The following is a 20,410-nucleotide window of genomic DNA, read 5'->3' on the forward strand; positions in this document are numbered from 1 at the left end:
ATAGCAGGATGGAAAGAATAGTTAGTGCTAGCTCCAAATGTCCAACTAATTAAAGTGTTTTGCTGCCTATGATGTTTCCGACTTTGTAACCAATATATTGTTTTTGAGTTCTGATGTTCCCTGTTCTTTCTTCTGTGCTTCCAAGAAAAACTCTAAAAAGGCTATCTCGCCTCACCTTGTAGTCTTGTGGCTTACTGAGAAGCTGAGAGACCTCATTTACTGGTAATTTCTAGCCGTGTCAATATACTGATAGTGCTTGGAACTTTATGCTTCATTCTACCTTAATTTCCATCATGACATTGCATACTCATTTTTCTTATTTTTTTTTGCAGTTTTGTTTATATGTGAATAACTTTAACTTGTCAATGAAAATAGCAATAAAATAGAATATTATGTTGGATAAAAGAAAAAGGTTTTAAAAATACAAATATAAATCACTATTATTTATTGCAATTTACATGAACTGTCTCTTTCCCTAAATCCTTTAGGTGACCCCAATACAAAAACATGGAAAAGGTGAATTATACAGTTGTGAAAGAATTTTTTCTGGTGGGGCTTTCTAATTACCCAGGCCTCCAGATGCTTCTTTATGTGCTCTGCCTGTTGATGTACTTAGTGATTCTACTAGGAAACAGTATCCTTCTTATCATCAGCATTTTGGATCCCCGCCTTCACACCCCAATGTATTTTTTTCTTGGGAACCTCTCCTTTCTGGACCTCTGCTACACATCCTCCTTAATCCCTCAAATGCTGAAAAATTTTATGTCTGAGAGAAAATCCATTTCTTTTATAGGATGTGCCCTGCAAATGGCTATTTCTCTTGCATTGGGGTCCACAGAGTGCATTCTCCTGGCAGTAATGGCTTTTGACCGCTATGTAGCCATCTGCAATCCCCTAAGATACACCATTATCATGAACAAGGGACTCTGTGTGCAGATGGTAGCTTGGACCTGGATAATAGGATTTCTGAACTCCCTGACACAATCTGGACTTGTCTTGGTAATGCCTTTTTGTGAGAACTCAATTGATAATCTCACCTGTGAAATCCTAGCCCTTTTCAAGCTTATCTGTGCAGATATTTCCCTCAACATATTTATTATGATAATTGCAAGCATTGTTATCTTAATCACTCCTCTGCTGCTTATTTTCTTCTCTTATGTTTTTATCCTCTCCACTATCCTGAGAATTAATTCAACTGAAGGGAGGAAGAAAGCCTTTTCCACTTGTTCAGCCCACCTGACTGTGGTGATCTTGTTTTATGGGTCTGCTCTTTTCATGTACATGAAGCCCAAGTCTAAGGACACTAAGCTTTTTGATGAAATCTTTGGGTTGTCTTACTGGGTGGTCACTCCAATGTTGAACCCCATCATCTACAGCCTGAGGAACAAGGAAGTAAAAGAAGGTGTGAAGAAAGTCTTAATCAGAAATCTGTACTTAAGGAAAATGTGAAATATGAGGTTGACGGTTGGCTTCTTTTGTGTGTGGAAACCTCATCCTCTGTCTTCAAACTCAACACCTCTATCCTTGGTATCAATAGGATAAGAGTAACTGAAAAAACTCACATGTGATCCTCATCCTTTTTCATACAGAATAAATATTTCTGAAGCATAATTCTACTGCTAGGGCTTGCTAATTCCTCCTCCCTCCACCTCTATTTGATTATCTGGGCTTGGTGATGCATTTTGTTAAATTATCACACACATCCACACACACATATTGCCATAATTTATTGTTAGTTAAGAAATTACCTGTGTAATTTCCATTCATTGCTTCCAAATGCTTAAACTTTGATATCATAGCTATTAGAAACAGTTGTTAATATCTTAATTCTTTATAAAAATGTGGGTCAAATGTATATATTCAGTTAAGCTCAGCCAATGTGCTAGGTCTTAGAAAAAGAAAATAATAAAAACAATGACTTCTATTCTCCAAGAGTTTATAACATAGCCAGATTATACAGCCAAAACAGTCAGAGTTAGCAAAGATCTCAGAAGTCAACTAGTTGATCTCATACCATACTAAGAATTCAATCTATCATTGTGATAGTAATGGCAATTAAAGATTCCCCTGTATTGGCTTGGTTTTCAAATTGATTGTGTTAAAACCCAGAGCTTGTTAATCCCACCTGTGGGATGGACTTGTTGATGTGAAAAGAAAGTCCTGAACTGGGAGGAGCTGGTGACGTAGATTTGGAGAGACAAGAGAGAGGCAGAAGAACTTTTTGGAAGCAGCACCTCATGGAGGCAGAGAGAGAGACTGAGAAGGATTGCTGGGGGACACGTTGAATCGCCCTGGACTTTTGAGACCTGCCCCCTGAGCTGCCAAGGACTGAGGAGACATGGCTGTTTTGCTGGTACTTTGTCTGTCTGTTTTGATGTTGTTTTGCCAGATTTGTCCACTGGTGAAAGACAGTCCTGTTGTTGAAAAAGTCCTGGAACCTGGCTTTTGGTTAAGAAGCCCTGAGACTGTCCTGCAGACAGAGAGTGAATACTGTCCACTGGTGAAGGACAGTGCTGTTGTTGCAGGGGTCTGGGAACCTTTCTGTTGGTTCAGAAGCCCTGAAGAAGGATTTTCTTGTTGTATGTTTACAGAAATCCTGGGAGAGGGTTTTGCTAATGTTTTCAGGGGTTCTAGGACTGTTCTACAGACAGAGGATGAATTAATGAAGGGACTGGCAATGTATCTTATGGCCTTGCTAAGCCTTGTCTCCCCGGGAACTAAGATTGCTGAGAACTTGCCTCTGTGTCAAGATGAAGAAAAGACCTCCATTTGGGTATTAAGTGCTGTGCTTAAACTTGATGTAACTCTGGGGTAGATTCAATTGTGATCCAGGGGTGGGGAACTTTTGACATTTTTGTGTTCTGTGGTTGAACAAGTGAATGTACTTTACTTATGTTTGGAAACTAATCTCCATTTGAGAAGAGGGGCTTTGTGGTGGACTAAATGAAGGTACAGCCTAGGGGTGGAGTAGTATTTAGAACAGGGACTTTGTAATTGATTGAATGATTGGAAGGTCCTGGGGTGGGGTAGTACTTGGAGATTATTTAATCACACTTAGTAAATGCTGTATTTTGAATGATGTCATGTTTTGACCTTCTCTGTTCTTGGTTTGTCACTGAATAAAATGGAGAGCACCTGTGCTGGTATTCCGAACCTTGGGAAGTTGCCTTTCCTTGGTGTTACAGTACAATCATATACCAAAAAAAAAAAATGGGTTTTCAGCCTTTACTTCACAACCTACTGTAAGAATAATCCACTTCCTACTAAGTCAACCCATCTCCCACTTAGATAACTCTTATTCTATAAGTATTTAAGGAAATAATTATTAATGTAAGGAAATATATTATCTTTTTGCAACTTCCATTGTTTGCTCATAGGTCCATCCTCTAGGTCTAAGCAATCAGTACATAAATTAACATTTATTAAGTGCTTACTATGCACTAGGCACTGTGCTAAGCACTGAAGGTGCAAAGAATATAGCATGAAAATATAGCCCTTACTCTTAAAGAACTCACTTGACATAAACCCTCTTCTACATGATACCTGCTTAAAATACTTGAAGACAGACCCCCTCCATATCTTCATTAATCAAGGCTAAACATCCCCATTAAATTCAACTTATTCACATATGGCTTGGCCTTAATAACCCTCATCCTCCCAGTCACTTTCTTTTGTACTCCATAGCATCGCAACCTCCTTCCTGAAATGTAATCACTGGTACATAATAAAATAATTCTAGATGCTCCCTGATCAAGACAAGTTTTAATATCATCTTTAGAATCCTATATACAATGCCACTCAAATTGTAGCACAATATCACAGTTCTAGAAGTCCTGTCAAGAAAGGAAATGGGACTAAATATGTAATTTAATTTAGATAAAATTGTTGTTTTCATTATATTAGCTCGATCTAGCCATGAGCAACTGGCGTTTTTCCAATTATTTAGATATGACTTTATTTGTGTGTAAAGTGTTTGGTAATTATGTTCATATAGGTCCTGGGATTGTTTTGGCAGGGAGATTTCCAAATATTTTATAATGTCTACAGTAACTTTAAATGGAATTTCTCTTTCTATTTCTTGTTGTTGGATTTCATTAAAAATATATAGGAATGCTGAGGATTTATGTGGGTTTATTTTATATCCTGCAACTTTGCTAAATTTATTTATTATCTCAAGTGTTTTTTTACTTTATTCTCTAAGATTCTTTAAGTATATCATCATATCATCTGCAAAGAGTTCTAGCTTAGTCTTTTCTTTGCCTAATCTTATTCCTTCAATTTCTTTTTCTTCTCTTATTGCTACTGCTAACATTTCTAGTACAGTGTTGAATAAGAGAGGTGATAATGGGCATCCCTGTTTCACCCCTGATCCTATTTGAAATGCTCCTAGCTTGTCCCCATTACATATAATACTTGCTGATGGTTTTCAATAGATGCTACTTATTATTTTAAGGAAGGTTTCATTTATTCCTATACTTTCTAGTGTTTTTTAATAGGAATGGGTGTTGTATTTGGTCAAAAGCCTTTTCTGCATCTATTGAGATAATGATATGGTTTCTACTAGTTTTATTGTTAATATGATCAATTATACTGATAGTTTTCCTAATATTTAATCATCCTTGCATTCCTGGAATAAGTCCTACCTGATCAAAGTGTATTATTCTTATGATAAGTTGCTGTATTCTTTTTGCTAAAATTTTATTTAAAATTTTTGCATCTATATTCATGAGGGACAATGGTCTGTAATTTTCTTTCTCCAATTGTCTCTTCCCAATTTAGGTATCAGTACCATATTTGTGTCATAAAAAGAATTTGGTAGGACTCTTTCTTCTCCAGTTTTCCCAAATAGTTTGTAAAGTATTGGAATCAATTGTTCTTTAAATGTTTGATAGAATTCACTAGTAAATCCATCTGGCTCTGGAGATTTTTTCCTAGGGAGTTCATTGATGGCTTGTTCAATTTCTTTTTCTGAAATGGGGTTAAGTATTTTATTTCCTCTTCAGTTAATCTAGGCAAGTTTGATTACATTAAATTGAAAAGTTTTGTGCAAACAAAAGTCAATGTAACCAAGATTAGTAGGGAAGTGGGAAATTGGGAAAGAATTTTTACAACCAGTGTTTCTGATAAAGGCCTCATTTCTAAAATATATAGAGAATTGAGTTAAATCTATAAGAATACAAGCCACTGTCCAATTAATAAATGGTCAAAGGATATGAACAGGCAGTTCTCAGAAGATGAAATTAAAGATATCTAAAAGCATATGAAAAATGTTCTAAATCACTATTGATTAGAGAAATGTAAATCAAAACAATTGGCTAAGATGACAAAACAGGAAAATGATAAATTCTGGAGAGGATGTGTAAAAATTGGAACACTAGTACATTGTTAGTGGAGTTGTGAACTAATCCAAATCTTCTGTAGAGCAATTTGGAACTATGCCCAAAGGGCTATAAATAAGTTCATACCCTTTGACCCAGCAATACCACTTCTGAGGCTGTATCCCAAACAAATCACAGATGTGGGAAAAAGACCTGTATGTACAAAAATATTTATCACAGCTCTTTTTGCGGTGGCAAAGAATTGGAAGTCAAGGGGATACCCATCAATTGGGGAATGGCTAAAGAAGTTGTGGAATGTGAATGTAATGGATTACTATTGTGCTATAAGAAATAAGGGACAGATGGACTTCATAATAACTTGGAGAGACATTTATAAACTGATGCTGAATAAGGAGAGCAGAACCAAGAGAATTTTTTTACACAATTACAGACACATCCTATATGTGACGACTAACGTTGATAGACTGGACTCCTCTCAGCAATGCAAGGTTAGAAGACAACTACAAAAGACTCACGATGCAAAGGGATGGTCACAACCAGAGAAAGAACTACAGAGTCTGCAGACTGAAGCCAACTATGTGCTCTCTCTCGTTTGTGTTTTGCTTTGTTTGATCTCTTCTTTTTTATTGTTCCGCCTGTGCTTATAATCCTTTACAACATGACTAACATTCACTGTGAAAGTACTTATAGAGCCTATATTTGATTACATGCCACTATAGGAGGGAGGGGGATAATAGGAAGGGGGAGAAAATTTGAAACTTAAGAGATTGTGAAGGGGCGGCTAGGTGGCGCAGTCAATAGAGCACCGGCCCTGGAGTCAGGAGGACCTGAGTTAAAATCCAGTCTCAGACAATTAACACTTACTAGCCATGTGACCTTGGGCAAGTCACTTAACCCCAATTGCCCTCCAAAAAGCAAAAACAAAAAACAAAGAATGAGAGAGAGATTGTAGAACTGAATGTTGTGAACTAGAAGTAAATAAAAAGACATCAATTTTTTTAAAAAAAAAAGAAAGGAAATGGGGCTAATCAAACATAATCTTTGTGGTAACTATTTCTTTTTTAAACTCTCCCTTTGAATAATGTATTCTATGTAATGCTTCCAGTTCTTGGTAAGAGTAAGATATATATGTATCTATGTGTGTGTGTGTGTGTGTATATATATATATTATATATGTATATAGTATAAATATATATAAGTAAGCAGAGAAACCTTACCTCACCATAAACAGGTCAGCAAAAAAATTAATTTTATATCAATTTTACTTGAACAGTGTAATGGGAGATTTAATGATTAAATGAAGATCATTTAATGAAAGAACCTTAGAATTGAAATAGACAGAAAAAGTTATCTAATCTAAAACCCACCTATATTTTCACTCCATTCTACAACATCCCCAATAACCATATAATTAATCAGAGAGATCATTACTTCTGAGGAACTCATTAAATATTTTGTGTACTTTCTATTTATTAGGAAGTTTTCCATATTTGGGATTGAAATCTTTCCATATTAGAAATTCCTCTCTTCCATAGCATGCTCCTATTTTTCCATATCAACAAAAATAGCCATCTAAAGTCTGATTTCTTGTGAGATATCACCTACTGTAGAAGGAAATGTCAAATTTCAGTAGAGATTCTAAATTTTTTTTCATATCATGATCCACTTTGGAAGTCTGGTGAAATGTATGGAGCACTTCTCAGAATGGTGTCTTAAATCCTATACAATCCCCTCCTATTCAGTTGTGGGTCCAGTTCATTGTCCATTGATCACATCTTCCCAAGCCTTTTAGCTTATGTACTGATGAACTATGAAAAAGATGGCCTTTCCCACTATATATTAGAAATTGGAAAAATGTACAATCAGCACAATTCCATAGACACATAAAACATATAGAGGACTGCAACATTAATGAGGAATTTTTCCATTTGTACATAATAAAAATTGGTTTCTATAATACTGTTGGGCATCTTTGGTAACTACATGTCTCTGTTTGATGCCTTATCCAATGATGATACTCAGAAAATCGCTGAAGTCAAAGTTACATATGTTATAGAAGATTTTATGATCTTATTGTATGCATGTTAAACAGAATTATACAGCCTCAAAATTTATTACAACCTCAGAAGCATTTGGGGACAACTCAAACATTAAAAGTGTCTCCCCAACAAGTGACATCAAGCAAGAAGTCAAATAGCCCTTCAAAGTGAGGGAACCCATTGCTTCACAAGAGAGTTCAATATACTTATTCTCATTATTAATTCTTAGGAATGTTTTCTTAACTTCAGGCCTAAATTCACTTTTTATTGCAATGTCAACCCACTGTTCCCAGTTTTGATTTCTCAGGCCAAAGAAAACAAGTCTAATATATCTTTTATATGAAGACTTTTCAAGTACTTAAAATTATATTTCCACCCAAGTCTAATCTTCTCCAGGAAAAACAGTTCCTTCAACTAATTCTTATATGGCATAAAAGAGAGGGCCTTTACTCTCCTGGTTGCCCTTTTCTGTGTGTTCTCAAGGTTATCGATCTCCTTCCTACAATTTGAAATATTGAGATAAAGTAAATATTCCACAAATTATTTGATCTGGACAGAATACAATGACACTAAGACCTCCTTATTCTTGGAAGCCAGGCCTTTCAATGCAGCCCAAAATCACATTAATGATTGTGCCTTTTAAATCACTTTTGAATTATATTGAGCTTGTACTCCACTAAATCTCTCAGATCTTTTCCAAAGACCTGTCTGATCATGCAGTCATATTTCAATTATAAAGCTTAATGAATTTACCTTAGTATGTGGCTTTTCCTTTGGACCTGCTATTTTCTTTTATTCAATTTGGACCAATTTGGGGCCTGGTTTTTTGTTTCTGGTTCTTTTCTTCAGTGTGTTACTCATCCCTCTTATAATAAAACTGTTATCCTCGTCTCCTTGCTTAGATTCTAAGTTCCTTGAGAGGAGGCATTCTGTCATAAATATGGCTGGCATTTCTTTTAATGCTTAGCACTCATAAAAGGCATTTTAGAAATATTTGTGCCTTGATTAAAAAAAATGTTGGTTCCTTCTAGGAACCAAACCATGCAGAAGAAATTAGCCTGAGCAGATGACCAGACTCAGTTCTTGGGCCAGGTATCTTTCATGTTGAGGAAGAAGAGAAGAAAAGGAGATTATTCATATAGATGACATTGTTATCATTATAATCATAATACTTAATAGCATTTACAATAACTCATTATAGCTGAAAAACTGATTTATAACCATCATTTCATCACACCTTTCTAACATACATGTTAGGAAAGTAGGGATGAATCTTTTACAGAGAAGCAATTGAAACTGAGAAAGATTAATTGATTTTCAAGAAAAATCACATAATCAGGAAGTTAATCTTAAAAGACAGAATAAATTAGTTTAGTTAGATATCATTGGAAAATTTTTGCACTTACAAAATCATTGCAGCTTGGCTAAGAAAAGGAAGTTTTAGCTGAGAAAATCACCTTTACATCAAATATTTTTGCTAAAGATCTGATAGGCCCGGAGACATAGGAAATTAATACAAACATATGTAACAGCTATGGTATGTTCCCCTCATTTATTATGTGCCCACCTTGAAAATAGTTAGCCTACATTATAGGAATCATCATCTGTGATGCCCTAATGCTGTTGGTTTGAATTTGATCATTTGTCTTATTCAAACAAAGAGCAAAAACACCAGGGTCAAGGCATAAAAAGCAAACAGGAAAAAAGTAACCTTGATAATTCTCCATTTCTATTATTTCAGGATTCAATCTCTTTCTGCCTTAAGAAAAGGGAACCTGCTATTTCTGTCATTTCCCTTCCGATCAGGGCTGAAGGAGAAAAATCATGGAAAACACTTTCCTGGAATGATCTGAGTGTTCATCAAAACCTTGGAAGATGAGCCAACAGCCTTTGCTTGATCAGTATTTCCTAGAGATCCACATTTTGTTTCCACTTGTTTCAGAATTGTAGAATCCCAGTATTTTGGGAATAGGCTCCATTACTCTTTCTCTGCATCTATTTATTTACACCATTCTGGAGAGCAATCTGGAACTATGCCCAAAGGGCTATAAGTTATTTCATGCCCTTTGACCCAGCAATACCACTTCTAGGGTTGTATCCCAAAAAGATCATAGAAGCGGGAGGAAGACCCATATGTACAAAAGTATTTATAGAAGCTCTTTTTGTGGTGGCAAATAATTGAAAATTAAGGGGATGCCCATCAATTGGGGAATGGCTAAACAAGTTGTGCTATATGAATGTAATGGAATACTATTGTGCTATAAGAAACGAGGAGCAGATGGACTTCGTGTTTACCTAGAGAGGCTTATGCAAACTGATGTTGAGTGAGAAGAGCAGAACCAGGAAAAATTTGTACACAATTACAGGCACAACGTATGTGTGATGACAAACTTTGATAGACTGGGCTATTCTCAGCAATGCAGGGTGATAAGTCAACTCCAAAAGACTCATGATGGAGAGAGATGTCTACATTCAGAGAAAGAACTAGAAAGAACAGAGTTTGAATGCATATTGAAGCAAACTACCTGCTCTCTGTCTTTTTCTTGTTTGGTTTTGTCTTTTCTTTCCCATTGTTCATTTCATCTGATACCATCCTTTATAACCTGACTAATGTCTAATGTGAAAGTATTTGCAGATCCTATACTTGATTGTATACCACTATGAGGGATGGGGAGAAAATTTGAAACTCAAGGAATTATGGAATTTAATCTTGTAAACTAAAAGTAAACAAATTAATAAGGACCAAAAAAATTTAAAAAAAAGAAAACCCTCAAGAATGTACAAATCTTATGCAGATACAGTCTAGTTAGTCTAGAATTCAGAGGGGAAATAAGGAATAGAATCATATATAATGTAATGCTTAAGCTGTATTTTGAAGTAGGAAAAGAATTCTAGGGCTTAAACTTGAGAATATACATTCTAGGCATGATTGATTGGCAATTCAACATAAAGAAACAGGAAATCAAGTGTTATTTCTGAGGAACAGATACATGGACTTAACTAATAGTCCTGAATAATGTGGTAGAACCTGAGGAAGTAAAAGAAATAATAATAATAATAGTTTGAAAAGATGCTATGATTAAGGGCAAGTTTCCTATAGCATAAAAGAGATATGAACACTTTGCAGAGGCAAAAGAAGCAGTTAAAAGGGTGAGTTGGAAATGAATTACAATATTTTATGGAGCAAGTGTTAGAGGGAGGGATGAGTTTTTTAAAAAGGTTGACATCAAGAGTCTAGGTAGAAAGGTTGGGCTAAGAAGCCTAATAAACTTAAGTGTAATCAGATCATTAGGATAATTTTCCTAGACCTTCTAAAAGTTAAGTCCCACACAGTTCCTCCATACAATTTTAAATTACTTCAGGGATTACAGAGTCCCTAAGAACATTTGAGGGGGGAGGCTGGAAGAGGGACAAATTGGCATACAGATCCAGTAGTGGAGCCTTTTGAAACATTCCAGGGGCCACAAGTTACAGCAGGCAGGGAAGGAAGAATTAGAAACTTAGGATTCCCCTTCACACAAGTTAATATAATCGCTTAAGAGAAAAAGTTGTCAATATTTTGCCATTTTTGGTGACAAACATGGAAAAACAGCAACTAAATGACTTGACATGAATGAAGGAGAAGATGAAGACTCTTCTAAGCTAAAAGGTAAATGAGAATCATAGGTACTGTCCTAGCAAGGGTCCTTTTCAGAGACATATGATACTATGAAGTGGGAACTTCATAGATACTATGAAGTGGGAACGAAAATTGAATTAGGATAGAAATATTGATAGGGATGGGAATGTAAGGCAGGTTGGATCATATGAAAAAATCCCAATATGGAGGTCATCTAAGCACCAAGCTAAGAAATTGCAAAGCAAACTGAGTGGGAGGCATGAAGGATCATTTTTTTCTGACTCAGAAAGAACCTATTAATTTGAAATCTCTCTCATTGTCTCTCTCATTCATGAATGATTATAACTATCAAATCACCCTTTATTAAACTACATCATGGTACTGACTAAGCATTACATTCTCCCTGGTTTCTCATCAATTAAATCAGTTGTTTGAACAAGAAATTGCATTCCAAGTTTCCTTCTAGCTCTAGTATTCACATTTCCAATGCCAATGCCAATCACATTTCAACTCCACTTCTATAATCTGTTTTAAAGTATCTTTCAGCTGTGACATTTTATGTTCTGCTTTTTTGGTCCCTTCTAAATCAAACATTTAATTTATTTTCAGTTATCTCATTTCATATTCTATATTTTCATGCTCCCTCCAGTCTTTTCTATGTTTTGTACTGTAAGGCCCCTTCTAGGTACTGCATTCAATACAGTATATGCTATGATTTTCTACAAGTTCTATCATTTTATCATTCTGTGATTGACTGTTACTGAACAGAAGAATTTGATATTGAAATCAGAGGTCACATAACCAGTGGAAAAAAGTTATTCTCTGTCCCTTAGTTCTTCCTTCTCAAATATGTTTAAGGAAATGGTCTGGTGTCAGAAAAAGAACCCAGAACATATGTAGAAACAAGGGAATACTCGGTGAGGCAAATATAATAATGATAATAATAACTAGCATTGGGGGCAGCTAGGTGGAGCAGTGAGTAGAGTGCTGGCCATGGAGTCAGGAGGACCTCAGTTCAGATCCAGCCTCAGACAATTAACACACACAAACAAAAAACCTAGCTGTGTGACCTTGGGCAAGTTACTTAAACCCAATTGCCCTCCAAAAAAAAGCAAATAACTAGCATTTATATCATGTTTAAAGGTTGACAGTGAACAATTGTGTGTTATCAAATGTGATCTTCACAACAATTCTGTAAAGAAGGCAATTGTATTGCCCCATTTCACAGAAGAGTATAAGTATAATCCTATCTCCTATAAAAATGGAGAGAATATGTTATAATAAGCCAACAGGGGAATTAATCAAAAGCAATGTTGTGAGTTTTTGTTTTGCTTTTAGAGGGGGTAGGGTTAGCAGATTTAGTTGGGGTGGATCAGAAATGTACTAAAATAACACGAGGATATAGAAATTAGACATATCCTTGACATTCATCTAACCAAAGGACATGCATAAGGTGTGTAGGATGAAGATCAGGAAAAAATTCTTGCAAGTAACAGGCAAGCTGACTTGTGGTAAAGGAAAATCATAAATAGGTCAGCTGACTAAGAGGGTTACAAAGTCATGTAACAGTTTCCTATATGGTACAGGAGACCTATCCATGTTTGTAGATGAGAAGAATAGATTGAAAAGGGAGACAGTAAAATAAATTGGGACTCATTAATGCAGCAAAACTTTGGAAAGGGGGATAGGAGATGGTATCAACAGCATTGCAGAAGACTTGGTCACTGAACAACTCTTATTCCACAAAAAAATAACAACAAAAGGTGAAGATGAAATTTTAGAATAGAGACTTAGGTGGCTTAGGAAGGCACTTTATATTTCTAAACTATATTTACTCACTTTAAAATAATAATAACATTAACCCATGCCTCCTTTGAAGTGTTATTTTGTAGATCAAATAATATTAAAGCATTTTATTTAAAAAAATAATGCGCTATACTTTGCCTGCCATAGTATAGATTCTATATTCAAATTCAGTTAAGAATTTCAGGTTTTTTTTCCCCTCATTCCCAATACCTATGGTATTGATCCCATTTCCTCTGGGACCTCCCTCCTTCAGTCATCTCCCGTCTCTTATGTATCTTCAGTATCTCCCTCTGTATGGAATCCTTCCTCTCTGTCTTCAAAAAAACTTCTTATCTTAATCTTTTACAAAGAAAGAAAAAAAAACATTTCCTTGATACCCGCTCACCCTATTGTTTTATCTCTCTGCATTGTCAAACTTCTAAAAAGCAGAGTCTGAAAAATTTGCCTCCTCTTCTTAAAATCCTCCTCACTCCTAAAATGCTGATAATCTTACTGCTTTCCCTATACCTTTACGGCATTTGCTTTCTCGAAAGCAGAGGCTCTTAACCAGGACTCTACAAATCCCTAAAGGATCCGTGAATAATTTTCAGGTCTGTGATTTTTCAAATTTATTTTGACAACTCTATTCCAATACAATTAGTTTCTCTTGCAATTCTTTGTGTCTAATTTTATCCATTTAAAAGCCTGATTCTGAGGAGAAGTCTATTTGTTGTTGTTCAGTAGCTTTCAGTCGGCTCCAACTATCCAGGACCCTACCTGGGATTTCTTGGCAAGGGTCCTAGGGCTGCTTGCAATTTCTTTCTCCACCTCATTTAGTAAACGAGAAACTGAAGCAAACAGGGTCTACACAGCTAATAAGAGTCTGAGGCCAGATTTGAATTCACAAAGATGAGTTTTTCTGATTCCAAGTCCAGCACTCTATACACTGTGCCACCTTGCTGCTGAAGAGCTCCGTAGGCTTCACCAGATTGCCAAAAAGGTCTGTGAGACAAAAAAAAATGTTAAGAACCGCAGCTTTTAGGTAACTGAAGTAATTGATGTTTGATTTATTGTCTGATCAAATTACCTTTATTGTGTCGTATCCTTGACTTTGTTGAAGTATTTGATATTGTGGACCACCAGGTTCTACTCAATACTCTTTATTCCCTCAGCATTGATAATACTATATGCACAGTTCTCCACTTCTGTCTTCAATCACTCTCTTTGCTGGTATTTCAAACTCTATATATCCCCTTAAATAAAGTTGCCATGGTTCACCATCTCTTTTCTCTCTCCCCTTTCTGTTCTGGTGGTGTCATTTACTCCTATTACTATAACTAAATCATTTTTGTCGTCAGAGCCTCTTAAACTTTTTGCACTCGTGACCCCATTTCACCCAAGAAATTTTTATGCAACCCCAGGTTTATGAGTATATAAAATAGGTATATAAATTAAACATTTATTGACCACAAATCATAAATTTATTTTTCAAAAATTTTTGGTATATATAAAATTTTGTTATTTATTAGAGATCAAAGCAAATTTACATACAAATGAGATGCATGTGTTTGTTTATTTTTACAAAACAAATTAAATCATGGCAAAATATTTGATACCACAGGATATAGAGTATCTCCGATGTTTTTCAGAGTGGATAGGTATTTTGATTTTATAATTGTCAATACTGTGTTCAGAACCAAGGTTGCAGTGAAGTCACATGATGCAACAGAAGCAAGATCTGCCAGAAACACTTCTGACTCATTATTTGTTTGATTTTGAATTAATTTATGATCATTGCACATTCAGAAACCTTTTACTGTTCCCAAATTTTTTGTCACTCCCACATTCAGTTATGCAATCCTGTATGGGTTGTGACCCACAGTTTAAGAAGCATTGAATTATAGATAGTTCCTAAGTCTCTACCCCCATCTCCCATGTGTTCAAAAAGCTCCTATCTCCTAACCTGCCCAATCTATATCATTATGCCAGAACCTGAAATTCAATATTCCAAAACTGAACTCATCCTTCCTCCAAACAAAATCCTGCCTGTCTTTCAGCTCCTGTTTCTATTAATGTACTTGTCAACTCTCTCAATCATGAGTGATCTGAAATTTATCCATTGTTTATGGTTCTCTCCCTCACACATCAGTTGCTGAGTACTGTTGATTTGAGCTCTGTATTATCTCGTACGTCCTTCCACCCTTTTCTACAACATCACCACTACCCTGAGTTTGGTTCTTGCCACTTCTGCCTTGGACTGCCTTGGACTTGCAATACCCTCTTAATTGTCCACTTCTCTCACCTCCTCAGCATGTTATCAGAAGAAGAGGTTTCTTTTCTCTTTCCCAAGACTAACTCCTCTACCTGTGCTGTTGATCCCATATCCATTTCCTCTAAGACTTCATTCCTTTAATCATCTTTCTGTAATCTGCTCTCTCCCTTCTATCTATACCTCCACATGCTGCCCCCAAAACATTTTTTCCTATTGTGTTGCTTTGATTCTGTAGGTTCTCAACTCACAAACCTTTGATGAGTGCCATTGCCTACCAAATAAAATTTTAACTCTTTTGACTGACATGCAAGGTCTCACAATCTGGTTCCAACTTACCTAACCAGCCTTATCTCACTTGTAACTTCCAAATATTCTCCACTCCTGATGATGTGGAATACTTACTATCCTCTCTTTTTACCCAGTCCTGATTTTATTCACTGTGCCCCACATGGGAGGAATGGATTGTTCAGATTTCTTTCTGACAATCAAAATGACTCTGTTCTTTTAAGGAACAATTCTGATATAACCTTATCAAAGAATTCATCCTTAATTTCCCTCTGCCCAAACTCCAAACTAAAAGTAATCATTTCCTCCTCAAATGTCTCAGTACTTTGGGAGAGTCACTACTTTGTAGTTTTTAGTGTAGTTTACTTTATAACAGAGCTTCTTAACCAGAGGTATGTGAATATTTTTTCAATATTTTTAAAACCACTTCAATATAATTGATTTCCTTTGGACTCCATGTATTTTATTTTATACAATTAAAAACATTATACTGAGAAGGTCCATAGACTTCACCAAAATGTCTAAGGGATCTATGAAAAAAGGAGGATTAATATTATTATGTTTCATATTATGATAATTTGCATGTACATTTTATCCCTACCATCACCACCAAAAAAAATTAGATCATTAATTATTCCAAGGCAATATATGTTTTCTTTCATTTTTATATTCCTAGAATCAAGTAAAGATCTTACTTATGGTCTTTCAAAAAGAGTTTGTTCAGTTGAGTTGAATTAAATACTGAGTTAGTTATCCAAAATAAACCAGTGTCTTAAGATACCAAAAGAAGCATTAAGTCAAAGAATCAGAGGTTAGGGAAGGATTTCCAAGTCAATATGCAATTCTTTTGTGTATATGCTAACAATAGTAAAAAAAAAAAACAAAAAACAAATTACAGGTGCATATAGAATACTTTATATTCTGTTTTTGTTTCACCTTGATGAGCTAAATATTGCTTTTATATTTATATTTTATTCTATTCTCTTATTGGTATATTTCTGTAACTGCCTAAGTTATGTGTCTTTGTCTTTCAGTTCAATTTAGGAATTCACAAGTTAAAAAAAAAAGCAAGTTTAAAAATTTAGTCTTCCTCTACAACTTAAGTTTAAAAGTTTTAGTTTTGCTTTTAAAACACTTTAATTAAAAGAAGTCTGCTATCTTGAGCTGAAGAGTTCTGTTTCCCTTTAAGTTATGTTTGAAGGAAATATGTTATTTCTACAGCACTGAGTATCCTTGGGCAATTGGTGGGAATATATTATCTATTAGGTTCAGAGGTTTAGCTTTTCTGTGAATCACTTCATGTCAAGAAGTCTGCTTTATCTGTTCCACTAACAAGCAGGTGGACTCTATCAATCAACTTTTCCTGATAAAAGGATGGAAAGGATAGTCATTCCTAGCCCCAAATGTCCAACTAATCAAACTGTTTTGCTGCCTATGATGTTTCTGACTTTGTAAGCAATAATATTGCTTTCTGTGATAGACCCTATTCTTTCTTCTGTGCTTCCCAGAAAAACCTTTAAAAAGACTAACTCGTCTCACCTCATGGTCTTGTGGCTTACTGAGAAGCTGAAAGACATCATTTATTGGTCATTTCTAGCCTTGCCAATAAATTAATTGTACTTGGAACTTTCTGTTTCATTCTACTTTAATTTCCATCATGACATTGCATACTCATTTTTCTTCTTTTTTGGCAGTTTTGTTTCTATGTGAATAACTTTAACTTGTCAATGAAAATGGGAATACAATCGAATATTATATTGGATAAAAGAAAAAAGCATAAAAATTACAACTATAAATCACTGTTACTTATCGATGAAATTTACATGAGTTGTTTCTTTCCCTAAATCCTTTAGGTGACCTAAATACAATAACATGGAAAAGGGGAATTATACAGTTGTGACAGAGTTTTTTCTGGTGGGGTTTTCTAATTACCCAGGCCTCCAGACACTTCTTTATGTGGTCTGCCTGTTGATGTACTTAGTGATTCTACTGGGAAACAGCATCCTTCTTATCATAAGCATGCTAGATCCCCGCCTCCATACCCCAATGTATTTTTTTCTCGGGAACCTCTCCTTTCTGGACATCTGCTATACATCCTCCTCAATCCCTCAAATGTTGGTTAATTTTACATCTGAAAGAAAATCCATCACTTTCATTGGATGTGCCCTACAGTTGGTTATTTCCCTTGGACTTGGGTCAACGGAGTGTGTACTGCTGGCAGTAATGGCTTTTGACCGATATGTCGCCATCTGCAATCCCCTAAGATACACCATCATCATGAACAAGGGACTCTGTGTGCAGATGGCTGTTTGGACTTGGATTCTAGGATTTCTGAACTCCCTGACACAATCTGTGTTTGCCCTGATAATGCCTTTCTGTGAGAACATTATTGACCACCTTGCCTGTGAAATTCTTGCTATTTTGAAGGTTATCTGTGTAGATATCTCCTTCAATGTATTAATTATGATCATTGCAAGCATTGTTATCTTAATCACTCCTCTGCTGCTTATTTTCTTCTCTTATGTTTTTATCCTCTCCACTATCCTGAGAATTAATTCAACTGAAGGGAGGAAGAAAGCCTTTTCCACTTGTTCAGCCCACCTGACTGTGGTGATCTTGTTTTATGGGTCTGCTCTTTTCATGTACATGAAGCCCAAGTCTAAGGACACTAAGCTTTTTGATGAAATCTTTGGGTTGTCTTACTGGGTGGTCACTCCAATGTTGAACCCCATCATCTACAGCCTGAGGAACAAGGAAGTAAAAGAAGGTGTGAAGAAAGTCCTAATCAGAAATCTGTACTTAAGGAAAATGTGAAATATGAAGCTCACAGTTGATCTCTTTTGTGTTTGGGAACCTTGCCCTCTGTATTCAAACCCAATACCTCTATCCTTGGTATCAGTAGAATAAGAGTGATTGAAAAACCTCACATGTGATCCCCATCCTTTTTCATACAGAATAAACATGTCTGAAGCATAGTTCTACTGCTAGGACCTACTAATTTCGCCACCTATACCTCTGTTTAATTTTCTGAGCTTTATGATGAATTTCGCTAAATTGTCACACATACTGCCATAACTTATTGTTAGTTAAGAAATCGCCTTTGTAATTTCCTTCATGGTTTCCAAATGCTTAAACTCTGATTTCATATATATTAGAAACAGTTGTTATAATCATAATTCTTTGTAAATATGTGGGTTGCATTTATATATTCAATTAAGCATGGTCAATGTTCTAGGTCTTAGGAAATCAAAATAATAAAAGATATGAATTGAATTCTATTCTCAAGGAGTTTATAATAGAGCAAGATTATCTAGTTAAAACCACTCAGAGTTAGCAAAAATCTCAGGGATCAACTAGGTGATCTTATACCATACCAAGAATCTAATCTACCATACACCAAACAAATAGATTTTCAGTCTTTACTTCACAATGTACATTGAAAATAATCCACTACCTATTAAGTCAACCCATCTCACTTGGATAGTTCTCATCCTATAAGTATTTAAGGAAATAATAATATAAGGAAATGTGTCTTCTTTTTTGCAGCTTCCAATGCTTGCTCCTAGTTCTATCCTCTAGGTCTAAGCAATCAGTCAGTAAATTAACATTTATCATGTACTTCCTATGTACTAGGCACTATGCTAAGCATTGAAGGTGCAAAGAATATAGTATGAAAATATAGTCCTTACTCTTAAAGAATTCACTTGATATAAACCCTCTTCTACATGATAGCTCCTTAAAATACTTGAAGACAGATCCCCTCCATATTTCCTTTAATCAAGGTTAAACATCCCCATTACATTCAACTTATTCTCATATGGCTTGACCTCAATAACCCTCATGCTCTCAGTTGCCTTCTTTTGTATATTCCATAGTGTATCAACCTCCTTCCTGAAATGTAATGACCAGTATATAATGGAATAATTCCAGATGTTCCCTGATCAAGTTAAGGTTTAATGATGTCATCTTTAGAATCCTATAGTAATACCACTCAAATTATAGCACAATATCACAGTTCTAGAAGTCCTGTCAATAAAGGAAATGGGGCTAATCAAGCATAGTCTTTGTGGTTACCATTTCTTTTTTAAAATTTCCCTTTGAATAATGTATTCTATTTAATATTTCCAGTTCTTGGTAAGAGTAAGATACATATGTTAGCAGAGAAGCCTCACCTCACCAAAAACAGGTCAGCAGAAAAATTAATTATATATCAATTTTACTTGAACAATGTAATGGGATATTTAATGATTAAATGAAGATTATTTAATGAAAGAACCTTAGAATTGCAATGGACAGAAGAAGTAATCTAATCTAATACCACCCCATATTTTTACTCCTTTATACAAAAATTCCAATAACCATATAACTAATCGTAGATATCATTATTGCTGAGGAACTCATTACATATTTTGTGTACTTTCTATTTATTAAGAAGTTTCCCAGGGGCGGCCAGGTGGCTCAGCGAGTAACAGCACTGGCTCCAGTGTCGGGATGACCTGGGGTTCAAATCCGGGCTCAGATACTTAGCACCACACCCAGAAATAACTGGCCGTGTAACCTCAAGCAAGTTACTTAACCCCAATTGCTTTTAAAAAAAATAGTTTCCCATATTTGGAGCTGAAAACTTTCCATATTGGAAATTCTTCTCTTCTATGGTATGTTCATATTTTTCCATATCAACAAAAATAGCCATCTAAAGTCTGATTTCTTGTGAGATATCACCCACTGTAGAGGAAAATGTCAAATTTCAGTAGAGGTTCTTAAATTTTTTTCATATCATGATCCACTTTGGAAGTCTGGTGAAATCTATGGAGCACTTCTCAGAATGATGTCTTAAATCCTATACAATCTCCTCCTATTCAGTTGTTGGTCCAGTTCATTGTCTATTGATCATGTCTTCCCAAGCCTTTTAGCTTGTGTTCTGATGAACTACAAAAAGATGGCCTTTATCACTATATATTAGAAATTGGAGTTTCAGGGGAAAATATGGTCATTCAGTGGAATAGAGGCCTTTCAAGAATTCTTGCTGAAAAAAACAGAGTTGAATAGAAAATTTGACAGTCAGATACAA

At 35.4% G+C, this 20,410-nt stretch overlaps 2 protein-coding genes across 2 annotated transcripts; both read left to right on the forward strand.

The window, feature by feature from the left end:
• Positions 1–507: 507 nt before the first annotated feature.
• Positions 508–1,510, forward strand: LOC138143507 (olfactory receptor 13D1-like). Its single transcript, XM_069064770.1, has one exon. The coding sequence runs from the start codon at positions 508–510 to the stop codon at positions 1,447–1,449; it is 942 nt and encodes a 313-aa protein (XP_068920871.1). The 3' UTR covers positions 1,450–1,510.
• A 15,701-nt stretch (positions 1,511–17,211) lies between these two features.
• LOC138143519 (olfactory receptor 13D1-like) lies at positions 17,212–18,153 on the forward strand. Its single transcript, XM_069064773.1, has one exon. The coding sequence runs from the start codon at positions 17,212–17,214 to the stop codon at positions 18,151–18,153; it is 942 nt and encodes a 313-aa protein (XP_068920874.1).
• Positions 18,154–20,410: the final 2,257 nt, after the last annotated feature.

This window comes from Petaurus breviceps, unplaced genomic scaffold (assembly GCF_028583685.1).
Source record: "Petaurus breviceps papuanus isolate PSGF00001 unplaced genomic scaffold, PetGlider_PUasm1.0 138, whole genome shotgun sequence".
Classification (NCBI taxonomy): Eukaryota; Metazoa; Chordata; class Mammalia; order Diprotodontia; family Petauridae; genus Petaurus; species Petaurus breviceps.

Bases quoted from the DNA above. Each gene is read 5' to 3' on its own strand.
- LOC138143507 (XM_069064770.1), top strand. From the start codon at position 508: ATGGAAAAGGTGAATTATACAGTTGTGAAAGAATTTTTTCTGGTGGGG.
- LOC138143519 (XM_069064773.1), top strand. From the start codon at position 17,212: ATGGAAAAGGGGAATTATACAGTTGTGACAGAGTTTTTTCTGGTGGGG.